Raw genomic sequence first — 13,416 nt, forward strand, 5'->3', positions numbered from 1 at the left:
CATCAGTCTATCTTGCTTCAGAACTTTGGAGTTGCAGAATTATAAAACATCAGTAGCACATGTTTTAGGTTAAATAACATGGGTGTTAATGGATGAAATGTGTTTTCCATTCTAATGATTGTATCATTATATTTAAGTAAGATATCTGAGGCATATCACCAATCAATATATATTGGCTATCTGGTACACCAGCAAAAGAAAAAAAAAGGAAAGTGTTCCTTTCTAAAAATTTTTCAGGCCTTAAAGCATTAACAATGATTCTGACAGTATGTACTGATCCTGAATTGCTAGGCAAATTCCTTATGGTACAATTAGTCAATGAAACATAGCAGAGTGAATGTATCTTGGGTTTCTGTAGCCTTGAAGAAGTCTCAGACAAAATAGTTGGAAACTCAGAGAATTGAATGGATAGTGAGAAGAAGTTCACTGTATGATATTTATTGCTCAAGGAGAAATGTGTAACATTTCATAGTATTGTCTTTCTAGTGATAGTATTTTTTAACTCTACCATTAAGAAAATGGCCTCAAGTTCCGCAGTTTTGCAGTGTGCTTTTACATTAACCAGTATGCTCTGTAGTTTTGTTTAAATATCACATACTATTAAATTGAAGTTACTAAAATATTTCTTCTTTACTACTGTATTTATTGTTTGGCTTGTTTGTGGGTTTTTTTCAGACAATATCATCTTCTTGTCTGAAATTGTATCTTTTCTATGTTTAGCCCTATTTCTAGGACAGCTGTAGCTGATGACAGGACATGTTACAGTTCTCTCAAAGGATTTGTGAAATGCACAATAATTTGTCCTTTGCAAGCATTTAGATTGAGTGTGATGCTTTGTAGATCACAAATAAACATTGAGATGAGTAAAAGTTACATTTTCTGAAATACGAGACCATGCCTACCACATTTGTACTGGAGAAAATGGATCAGCTTTACTAATGTAAGAAGTTAGCTTTCAAATTAATAAGGTGGAAGTCACACAGGTAGTTCTTCCACTTTTTAATGATTTCACAGAAAATTTGGAACTGATATATGTATGTTAATCTGTGTTGATGCACTTGGTTGATTCTCTGTAATTTCTCTTTTCTAGCACAAAGGATGATCATTTCAATGTTAATATTCAACCCCCTGTTGGAGAACTGCTCTTGCCTGTCACTATGTCAGAGAAAGATTTTAAGAAGGAGCAAGGTGAGAAATACTTCAGCAGCTTCTGTAAATGTACTTGGATGGGAAGAGGGCTGCATGCCTTTCAGTTTCCAAGCATACAGAAAGTGCTTCCAGTTGTAGGTGGTTGAGTTAACCACTGTTAGTATTCACTATGACAATAATAAGTAGTTTAAAAATATCTTAAGAAGGATGTGCTGTGGTATGATGCAGTCTTTAGAGGACTTTAAAGCCCACCCTTTACCTTAAAACAGTCTTTCAACTCAAGAAGTTTTGGTTTCCTATCATGAAGTGTGAATGCCTTTCCTACTAGCAGCAAAGCAGAAACTTGGCATGCCAGCTCAAGGAAATAAACCATTTATACATTGGTACTGCATCAGTTCTTACTATTCTTTATTCCAGTACTAATTTTCAATACTGTTCATGTACCTGTTCCTCAGCTGCTTATGGACTATTTTAATCTTTCCACTTTCTAACACTTCATATATAAAAAAAATACTCTTGTTGGAATACTGTTTTAGAATGGTGACCTTTTTTTATGCTTCTGCATTCTACTAATATTGTGTTTTCAAAGAATGTAAGTCTCTGATTCTAGTCCAGACACCAACCCCCACAAGAGCTTTTAGTGACTTGAATATTTTATTCAAAACAATTAGAGAAAATTGTGCTTAGGTGTGACCATATGTTGAATGGAACAGTCAGTACTGCTGTCTCTAATTTGGATATGATTCTTGGAGATTCTAAAATATAAGTGGTTACATTTTGGATGCACTCAAATGCAGTAGTGTTTACTCATCTGTCTCAATGTATCGGGATTTACATGTGTATGTCTCTTCAGATTGAGATGAGAATATGCCCATGGGATCCTGTCTCATTGCTGTGTAAGGCTCAGAAACTCAGTATATCCATCAAGCAGTCAAGAACACCAATGAGTAACATTATGTATTATTAGTTATTGCTTTTGAGCATTACTTGCTTTTGTGTTTTTGAATTATTAAGAAAGTAGTTTAAATACTGTCTAGATCATTTGCAGTTAATCTTATGGCTGCAGTGGAAAGTTAGGATTGTGCTTTGTTTTCATAACCAATTGATACTTACTTGCTGTTCTTACCCTTTGCTGGCTAAAGTCTGCCTCTCTGCTTTATACCTGCTCAGCAAACCAAGGTGAGTGATTGAACAAGGCTGTGCTACATTTATTTTAAACTGTTCCCTTCTAAAAATTGCAGCTGAGGTTTTAGTGAAAAGGAGGCAGGTTACTGTGCTTCTTCGCTCCCTGTGTTTTATGTTTGCTTGCTTTGTGATATTCTGATAGAGTTTTTGTATGCTTTACTGTGACTGAGGGCTTTTTTTCCTCCTGACTGGCCATACAGAACCATGAGCACATAGAAGAAGTGTACTTGGAGAATAGCTGTGGTCCTCTGTGGAGTTGTTGCCAAAATTCCTTTTTCTTCTGCCATTTTACTTCTATGGTTGTTGATTATTTGTCTGAATAAATCTGGCAGCTGTTTGCTATGTTTAATAGAGCAGAAAGGCTACTCTGAATAAAGCTATTTGAAAATTTGTTTATATGAAGTATTTGTAAATCCATGAAGGTCTCTTGGCATTTCTGTATCGCTTGCTCTGTCTTCCTGAATTCATTCTTTGATGCAGGACTTTGCAGGCTGGCAAATCTACTACAGGTTTAAAAACCTTTCCTATTGCATCTTTTTTCTTATGCATATCAGCTGTATCAGAATATTCTTGGTAACAGAGGTCTCAATTCTGCATTTTGCATTTGTATTTATTACCAGGCTCTAGGAGCAGGTAGCATATGGGAAGAATTACTTTCTGTTCTTGCTAAATGAAAAATCCAAATTAGAATAATAAATGCAGGGCAATTTAGAAGTTGGTATATATTATTCTATTTTGTGTTTAACTTCAATTTGCCTGTATACTCCAAATGAATCTGATTTATATAACTTGTTTTTCACTTGTCATGCTTTTCTTTTTTTTTTTTTTTTTTTTTTTGGGTTGGTTTTGAACATGTTTCAAGTCCTGTATCTGGAGATGCCTGGTTTTATTTGTAACCAAAACAGATAGGTAAAAAATAGTGAAGGAACGAGGAGAATATTAGAAATGCAAGGTAGCACTGGGAGAGAATGAAAATATGTATGGGTTTTAAGGATTTTTACATCTAAATTGCGTGTGTAACCTAATAAGAATGCTAAAGAGAAAATAGCTGGTATACTGCTATGTAGAAGACAATTCATTGCTACACATCTTTACTCAATTACACTCTGCTGTTTTGCATTGTCTGTTACATTTGTATGTGTCCATTTTCTTTCTGATGGCATAAAGAGAGAGGAGCAGACAGGTTATTGAATATTCATGGCTGTGAAGGTTATCTGTGGTAGTGGCAGAACCTCAAAAGCTGTTTTTGTCCACATGCTGTGCATGGTATGCTCAGCTTTGCTGCCCCATCTCCCCTTTCCCTCCCTCCTGAGCTCGGGAATCCTCTGGTGAAGTCGTTCCCCAGAGAAGCAGCTGAGTTAGTGATTGTTGTGACTGACAATTTGGAATGAGTGGATTAAAATGATATTGTCAAACACTCTTTACCTTTTTGCTCAAATATGTTTTCTGGTCCTTCAGGCCTCAGAATTTTATACCCTATTTTACATCATATTCCCTGAAAAGTCGAGTTGCCATAGCAGGAATTCTGCATAAGTGGAACATTTACTATTGGGAACTCTGTGTCCAGATTTCAAGTTCTCTGTTGTTTTTAAAAATCAGCAGCAAATCTCTCCTTCCTTCAGTTCAGAATAGGACTAGTCTGCTAACTAGCATACCTTGTTACCCATCACTGTAATTTTTCCAATTCAATTTTCTTTTATTATTTAAAATACGTACAGTTATTTCATCATATTAAGTGGCTAACCCAGACTAATTGCTGCTTTGTGCTCAGGCTAGAGTTTTCTTAGATTCTCATGTTCCAAGCAATATTAAATGTGTCATGTGATTGTTATAGCTGGATATTAATCAGAATTTTTATTATGGTGTTTTTAAAATAGGCAATTAAAACTACTTCAGGATAATTTTTCTCTCAAGAGAAATAATTTTGTCAACTTTTTTTTAACAAGTGTACACCTGAATCACGTTTTAAAAAAACCAAACCAACAACAGAACCCAATCTTCGTTAAGTAAACAGATAGTTTACCTAATTTTATTAAAATTATATATATAAAATTTGTTTTCCTAACAAGCAAGATACTAATTCTTTAAATGGTTGGACATGTACTATTTTCTGGCCATTGACTACCCCAGGCAATCATATTTGATGCTCCTTAATTAGAGTACCCTTTTTTATTTCCAGGTTCTTTTCCACCTCAGCAATCGAGACAATACATTTGCTTACCACGCTGCTCTCCTAAGTGTTCTTTTGCATGTAAATTAATCTTGATTCAGTTTACACTGTCATGCTGAGTGGTACAAATTGCCTATAACAATAAAACAGCATGAGTTAAAAATAAAGGGGGGTGAAAAAGCAGATTGAATGTGTGCCTTACTTGATAGGATGTTACTTTGCTTTATGCCAATACATTAGTCGACGATAATGAATCTTCTGTTCTGAAAAGCATGGTTTAGTTGATTTTTTTAATTTTACTTCAATGGAGCAGTACCTTGTCTTTTATAGAACAAGTTAGACAAACCATTAATGACAAGAGTGTTAAGGTTAAATATGAAGCAATGCATTCACTTCTCTGAGTGCTATCCATCTTTCCATTTACAGGAGCTTGACAAAAGTACTGGCTTTGTACAACATTTCCTTTAATTACATGCTGCGGGAAACAGGCTTTTAACATAAACATAGTTGCATTCATTTATTCAGCATTTGCTCTTCAATAGAGCTTAATGGAGAAGGTTTAAATCCTAAATAAGTACACACATCTCTCAGCAGTGTTATGTCAGTCCCCGTGCTCTGCTTAAAAGCAGTTTTAGTCTGTGTATGTAGTTTGTAAAGCTTTTGCCTAATAGTTAAACAATTTGAAACAGAATGTTCTACTCCCAGGATAAATCTGATTGTTATAAATGTTGTATGCTGATTTCTGTTCTCTTTAAAAATGTCCTATTATTTACTTATCAGCTGTTCCATTTTTATTTTCATATTTCTTATTCTGTGAAAGCAGCACATTCTGGGACATTAAAATGCTGAATTTATTGTTTTAATTTCTCTTATTAAGCATCTTGGTACTACTATTTCCTCTGGGTTAGAACTGTATGTGCAGCCCTAAAACATTGGCCTTTTGAGACTTTTCTTTTTCAATTGTTTTCATTGTTAGTGTTGCTTCACATGCTTCATATTTCTGCCTGAAGTACCGTGCTCCTTTGTTTGTCTGCATTTTCAGCTTCTGAACACACTGTAAAAAGGCACACACCGTGTTAAGTTGTAGTTACTGTTGCATTTTAATCAACACAAGCAGCCAACAAATCATTCTTCTAAACAATTGATATTGATAGGAAAGTATGAGTTTTACTAAAATGCCCTTGAATGGCATATCCTTCTTTACTTTTTCTTTGTCATATGTTTGGATATAATCTTTACATTTCTCTTCCATTTTGTAGTTATATTCAAATAGTTTTACTCAAATAGTTTGTGTAGCTATTTTAGAGATCTGAATGCTAACTGAATTTACTGGTTTCTAATGTGCTGACTTCCTCTTAAATAGCTAAATTGAACCAATTACTACTATCTGAATTTAAAGATCATTTTTAGCAATTGGATATGGAATTATAATTAAATATATTATTGAAATATTATAAAGGATCTTTATATATATTCTTACTTGAGCTGGACCTTTCCAAATCAGTCTTACTTAATATTTAATTTTTACATTTGCATTCTTCTTTTAAATTAAGCTTTTTTATGGGAAAAGAACTACCTTGGTTTCACAGTTGTGTTAGTATCACACATGTCATTATTCAGCTATTACTAATTTGTTTTTGATAGCAGGTCATTGCAAGTAAGACATTAAGGTAATTATGTGAGTTCTTATAAAATTGTTTTCTCCATAAATTATTTAACTTTCAATGCTTTTTTTTGTTTGTTTGTTTGTCTACTATTTTGGTTTAATACTTAATGAGCAAGCAAATCTTAGTGTATTAATAATGAAATACTTAATGTTTCAGGAATGCTGACAGGAATGAATGAGACATCTGCTACAATAGCTGTTGCTCCACAGAACTCTACTAGTCCTGTAATAATTGAGAGAGTAGTGAAAGCAGCAAACCTAGGTGTAGTCCCTTCTGGTCAAGATAACATTCACAGGTAAGACTATGTTATTCAAAGTACAACCATCTTTTAATATGAATTTGTTAGTTTGAAATTTATGAACATATTAAGGAAATTTTTTTTATCCATACCTTTAAGGGAGAAGGTACCAAATTACACTGTAGTATTGTAATACTGAGCCTAAGTACTCTGCAGCTCATTATTTGAGTGTATAGAGAAGTGTCTAGACTTTACTGTACACAGTCAGAGGAAACTGTCCATCCCTTGGTTTGTTTCAAAGGGGAGAGGTAGCCTTTTAGAGGACAGTACTTCCAAGAAGGTTTTTGGGGATTTTTTTTTGTTTCTGTTTCCCATAGTAAGTAGCCTCCTACAGTTTTATCATCTGTGAGGAGCAACTTGTTTTCTGACAGTATTTTTTGACGTTCCTCTATATGTATGTCTGCAAGCAAAAACAATTATTAGCCAAGAAAGTCATTAGCCCTGTCAAATTTCTAGTTTTTACTTGTAGATGAATCCTGTTCGTCCACATGCTATGATACAGAATGTCAGTGGAATTGATGCAATTGTTGGTTAATGACAGCTTTTAATGTGATTGGCTCAAAAGATTTGGTCCTATGAATCTGTATGGCTTCTCACTTGTGGCAGGAACAAACAGGTTAACATGGTCTTGAAATAAAAAGACTAATACATCTCTCTTACCACCTACTAAAATTGTTCACTGAATTCTGAATTATCCCTAGTCCTCTGAATTTTGCTATTCAATAAGATCAAAGTTTCTTCTTTTAAAGAAAAGAACAATGGTTTTCTTTGAAATTTTGCTGACTGAGATGGCTGTTTGGAAGGGAGTGAATGCTGAAGCCTACACAAGATAATAACCTGATATTGTTGGTTGTAGTCTCTTTTGCATTGCTGGGCATTTGTATTGCATTGCATTAACATTAACCCAGCTGGATTTTCCTATGTATTTGATACGGTTAATGATAAAATTCTGTTTCACCATAAAAACATGGCACAGCTAGTGCAATTGCACTGAAATGATTGTCACTGTTGACACCTGATCCTCCATGAAAGAGTCCTCATTTGTTGCATCCCTGAGGGATCTGTATAGCCTGTGTTCTCCACATCAATTCAAAGACTAGGTGAGAGTGTCAATCAAGAGAGACTGAAGTGTCTGCAGTCTACAGGTGCTCTCCATCTTTACCCTGTCTATCACATGAGGCTTATCGCATAGGCATGGATTGTTTTCTTGACTGGGTCTCAAAAAGGCTCCCTAAAATAATAGCCTAGCTCCTAGCTCAGCCACAGGTGTACTGGTGGTAGATAACTTTCTAATTTGATGCTGTTTTCTTTTGCTCTTTTGGTTCCTTTTAAAGGATGTTTTCTACAACAGGGTCTATAACCAACAGTAAATAAATTGAAGATGCGCTTACTGTTGGGTACACTCCTTCAGAGACAGTGCTTAAAGGCATGTTCAGGTCAAGCTGAAGTATTCAGAGTGCTTCAGAGCATCCTGAAATGTTCTTTGATTCTTTACATTCAAAATGCAACGTTTTCAGTCTGCCACAATAGTTATAGACTACAGAATAATCCATCGAGCAAAACAAATAGTTCGTAACGATTTGAGTGGCCTATGAGAAATGCCCAGCAGTTGATAAGCATTTAGAAAACAGTCCTTTGTTTGCTTTACCATAAGTAAATGGAGTTCACAGATATTATGTGATATTATATCACCTAGATCTTACTGAGGAGGAACTTTATCTAATTGATACTGTGATGAACCTGTTCATCTTTTAAACAGTAATGCTTTATCATGAAAGTAAATCCTAGATTCAAGTGAATGAATATTTGATATAGATATTAGATGATTAATCCTTTCAAAATGCTGAAAAAAATTAATGAAATTTTTATATATATAGATATGTATCTAAAGTAAACATGTGTTTGGATTAAATGAACTCTGTCATGAGAGGAAACAAAAATTAAATCTCTTCTGGCAGAAGTCTCACAAATACAAGAATTGTGACTTATTTATGTGACACACAATTTCAAGATAATAAAATAAACAGTCACCTTTTACCTTGTCTAAAGAGTTACTGATTCAATAAAAATACATTAAAAGGGAATTTTCTAAATTTTTAATAGAATTGTGATTTGTCTTGTTCTGTTGCGAGTGATATTGGAGAAAAAAGTTACATCCAAAAACTTCTAGTTTATCATGTTGTTCTGTGAGGACTACTTCAGCTGACTTCTTGGAAGAGCCTAGTACATACATTTTACACAGAAGAAGAAGTACTGTTTTCTAGCTGGCATTCTGCACTGTGCAGCATGAATTATATTAACCTATTAGTTGGTTATACCCAACTTGAGTATTACTGCTTAATGATGGCTAATGCCAAAAAAATTGTATTGCCTGGTAATGCAATATACTCATTCAAAATGAAATTGTACAGTTTAATACAAGTGCAAGAGGGTCTAATGGACATGAACAGGTGTGTTTCATGGTTTCTTTCAGACTAAACATATTCACATTCATGCTGAAGATGTTGTCGTGCTGGTGGAATCCAATTACTGGTCCTTAAATTAATAACCCTATTAGGATTTTATTTTTGCCCGGAGTAAAAACACTTAGAGTAAATATAATGAAGATTTGAAAGTAAATATTTGAAATAAATATCAGCAGAGTAGCATACAGGCACCAAAGAAAAATTAAATAAGTGAAGACAAATGTCATACATTAGCTGTATATCTGAGCATATCACAATATAGCAACACTTTCTTACCGGCATTTCTTTTCTCTCTTTACCATGTGGCTACTAAATTTCTGTACTTAGTTACAATGTAATAATTTAACTGTTAAGGGAATGTAGGACAATATGCCGGGTGACATAGTTGATTCTGCTTTAAACTGTGTTTTCTCACCTGTTTTTATTTGAAGTGATAGCTGCAAAAATTTTTAACTCAGTAGCCAGGATATAGATATATCTATGTAGCCATAGATATCAGAGCACAAAGTTGCAGGTTAATATTTATATATGTATGAAAAATAAATTTGCTGTACTATTTTACTTCCTTTAGAATAGTTACCTAATCTTCAATTTAGTTTATTCAAGGACTTAGATCACGGGGCCTTGTAAGACAACCTGCAGTGCATTTGCATGTTCTTAATAGGATTTAGCTATTTTACGTATTGATCTTTCTTGCTTCTGTTAATAAGTGGAAACACTATTTCATTTTTAAAAGGCTCTACTAAAAGCAAGAATGTGAAATGCATTTCAAAGGAGAAATTTTCTTGAACGGGAAATGTGTTTTCTTAAGTATGAAAACTTCAGAAAAAAGAGTCCTTTTTTTCTTAAAATATTTTTTACAACACTGATTAGAGTAATTGTTGGAATATCCATAGCTCTTTTAATGTTCTAAAAACTATTACTTGATGCTGATAAAGTGATTTCAAAGAGTCAGCTAGGGCACCAAGCTTCTGTGCTTTGATTCAGACCACAACTGAGGGCAATATTCAGTCTGAATATCTGAAGACAAAGACACTGAAAGAAAAGTATTTGTTACTGTGGGGAATTAAATCACTCTGAATTTACCTTTAGGGAACAAGTACATTTCAGCTGAAGTGTGTCTGCTGTTTGTTGTCAGTGGGGAAGGCCTGTTAGGAAATTTTCTATCTTCAAAATAAGAGGGTACATAATGGAGGACATTTTTACCCTCAAAGTTGATTCTTCTATGGAACATCACTTGAGCTCCTGGTCTCTGCTTGGGCAGTAACATTTATTGCTTTAGATACAATAATAACAAAAACAAGAAATCCAGGCTGTTCTATTTCAAAATATGATGAGATGAAGACATTATTCAATTCAAGATTTTCAGTCATGTTCTATTTAACTGACATAAGCCTTATTTACCCAGAAATGCCCTTCATGCTAGTATTGCTTTCAACATGTGTTGCTTATTCTTCTCAGGTAAATATTCTAAAAGTTCCTCAGGTCTCTTCCTGCTTTATACCTTTTCATCTCCTACCAGTATAGGTAGTCATCATCTGCTTGACTTTGAATATAGCAAAAGATAACAGATGGTGATAGAATGAAAAGGCGAGTTGCAGACTAGAATCTTATGAAGACTTGAACACTCTTACAATCTTCTAGAAGTATCAAAACATTGTCTACTGTTGCTGAAGGCCCTATGCATAAAGGAGGGATGTTTCAGGCTAAAATGGCCTAGGAAAAAAAGTAATGGAAATACACAGAGAAGGCATTTTTTCATGCTACCAACAAAAATACGGTGTAAAGCTTTTCAAGTGTTGGCAGCAGCATATGGCAGAAGAATCTGTTCAGAGTTAAGGTCACAAACTGGATTTACTTCTTCATTCTCATTTTGTTTTATACTTGTGTGCTCCCATTGGTGTCAGAGTATAATGTGCAATGAGATGGAGAATCAGGCCATCTTCAACTGCCTACCCCTCTATCTTCTCCTTCCCAAAGCATTTCTTAAATAGAATGCATTGTACTACAGAATATTATTTACTTCAGTGGCTGTGGCTCTAAAAATGGTGCAAGATAGATCATCTTTCCCATTCTTTTCATTGTTGAGGACTACCTGTGCATTGCCCAATCAGTCAGTGAGATAAAAGTCTGAAGCCAGCAGGATGGATAATGAAGAATGAAGTTTAGTCAACCTCAACTTATTTAATAGTCCATTGCAGCAGTCTGTTGCTGCTGTTGTATTCTGGAAGGAATCCTCAATTGCAAACAGGAAGTAGCAGAATTAGAAAGTAAGCATGGTGTCACATACATATCTCTATCCTACAGTTCATCAGGATAGCTGTAACCATTGACATGCACTCAGCATTGGCACATGACAGCATTAATTTCAGTCCTCAAATTTCACATGATCAATTCTGTAATTTCAACAACCCAATATGGCACAGTCTGAGGTTTTGGAGAAAATCAAATCTCTTTCAACAACGAAGCTCTGAAGTGCTTCAGAACAGCCATTTCACATTTTAAAGCAGGGATTTTAATGTCTATCTCCATTACAGTCACAAAAGTGGTGGTACTAACAGCCATCTCTTCTTTCTGGACATGACCAGGACTTGCAGAGGGAGGGAGGATTCTCATCTCTTAGTGTGGTGTCATAGTGGACACCTGGATTAGCAGCAAGCAAGCTAAGTTTTAAACAAAGGAACATGAATCAGCACTTCTGCTCATTGCTGGGGCAAGTCTAACTGGCTCAAGCACAGCAGTGTGTGCAGTGACTGTGCAGCTTCTGAGACCTACATTTTTGAGGACACTTCACTGAAACTTGTAGATATGGTAGTTACTTCAGAGCTTGCTGTATGTTGTATGCCTTTCCTTAGCGTACCCTTAACTATCTGATTTCTTGAGTAAGCAATTATTGAACAAGATATAAAATATTGCCCACCTGTCTCGTGGAGGCTTGTATTGCTGTCCTGTAGCAAAATCAGAAACATACTGCATAAATAATTTATTACGACAGTAAAAACACTGCTGTGGGTAAGAATTGATACACTAAATAATATGAAAACAAGACCAAATACAGAAACTTGCATAAAATGTTTAAAATCCAGAAAACGGACAAATCCAAGGACCTGTTTCACTAGCCTTTATTTCTCACCCCATGCATCAGCCTGACAGTCTGGTTGCATTCACCCCTTTTTATCATTTTGCAACCTGTCATGTCCCATTTATAGTATATTGGCAGACTGATTCTCAAAGGAAAGAGGGTTTTGTTTACAGACAATTTTGATTATCAGAGAATGTCGTGCTTAGTAATCAGTTATCCTCCCCACATCTTTTTAATCCAGCAACACTTAATGTGGGGAGAAAAGGTAGGCAATTGCAAGTGTGTGTAGGTGCATTTGTATTGAGCCAAACTCCACCTAAAAGGGTGGAGAAAATTCTTCTGTGTGTTTTGTCTTCCAATTTGCACTAAATTTGGGAGAATTCTCAGGCAGAAAGTTAGTGATGAGACCCCATCAGCTTAACATATCTAACAGCTGCATCTGCTTCCAGAACGTCTGCTGGAAAGGAAAATAACCATCTTTGGAGGATAAACACCATGCATAAATTTCTGAGAAATAAAAATTCTTTATAGTTATTCACTTGAATCCAAGTATATGTTGTCAGTAGCTGATAAACAGGTCTATAAATCCACAAAGACTTTTTTAAAGGCCTTTCCTGGTCTGTGTGCAAGCACACCTGTTCTGAGGATTTTTACTAAGCAATTAGCCTGGTGGAGAGCTCCAAGGAAGTGAAATCAACCTCTGCTCCTGCTAAGTAGCTCCTTTGATGACCTGTAGTTCCTTAGCTGTGGGGCTCAGTCTTCCTTTTCTGCTCCTCCAGGAAGTTTCAGTGGGTAGCTGTGTAAATAAACTTGTAACAGGCATGCAGCTTTGATTTTGCTTCCTAATCTCTCAAGTAGGAATTAATTAGAGAGGTAAATAACCTAGGCAAAACAGCTTCTCTGGTAGTCTTTTACCTGTAGGAGACAGAATTTTAAATGGAATAGTATATCCATGTCCACAGTTATTTCAGCCTTTATTGTAGCCAGAAGTTCTCTTAACGTTTTGTTGTTTTATGATGGAAGTAATTCCAGCTTTCTGTTTTGGGGCTTTTGGTTTTGTTTTGTTTTCTTAAAAAAAAAAAAAAAAAAAAAAAAAAAAGAAGCCCAGCTAGGCAAGCCATTTATACTTCTTTAAACAGGCAGGACTAGAAGTCTTGCTCTTGCTGGTTAGTAACTATTCTTAGGTTAATACTTCTATTAATAGAGGGAAACTGAATTTTATAAGTATGAAAGTATTCATTCTGTAGTTCCTCGTATTATTCTTCCTATTATAATTATTCTTTAATCAAGCCTAATCAAATACTTAATCAAATCCTAGTGTTCCAAAACCTTGAAATTTTCTCTCTGCTAACAAAAGGGCCCTGTGTATATTAATACTATTTTCATGTGTTATCATCATA

The 13,416-nt window shown here is 35.0% G+C and overlaps 1 protein-coding gene across 2 annotated transcripts in view; it reads left to right on the forward strand.

Moving 5' to 3' along the window:
- AP3B1 (adaptor related protein complex 3 subunit beta 1) overlaps nt 1–13,416 on the forward strand; it is a 153,409-nt gene that overhangs the window by 133,607 nt on the left and 6,386 nt on the right. For both annotated transcript variants that reach the window (XM_063422023.1, XM_063422024.1), the window contains exons 25-26: nt 1,091–1,188; nt 6,328–6,466. In XM_063422023.1, coding sequence (XP_063278093.1) covers nt 1,091–1,188; nt 6,328–6,466 — 237 coding nt within the window. The remainder of the gene's footprint in view (nt 1–1,090; nt 1,189–6,327; nt 6,467–13,416) is intronic.

This window comes from Prinia subflava, chromosome Z (assembly GCF_021018805.1).
Source record: "Prinia subflava isolate CZ2003 ecotype Zambia chromosome Z, Cam_Psub_1.2, whole genome shotgun sequence".
Lineage (NCBI taxonomy): Eukaryota > Metazoa > Chordata > Aves > Passeriformes > Cisticolidae > Prinia > Prinia subflava.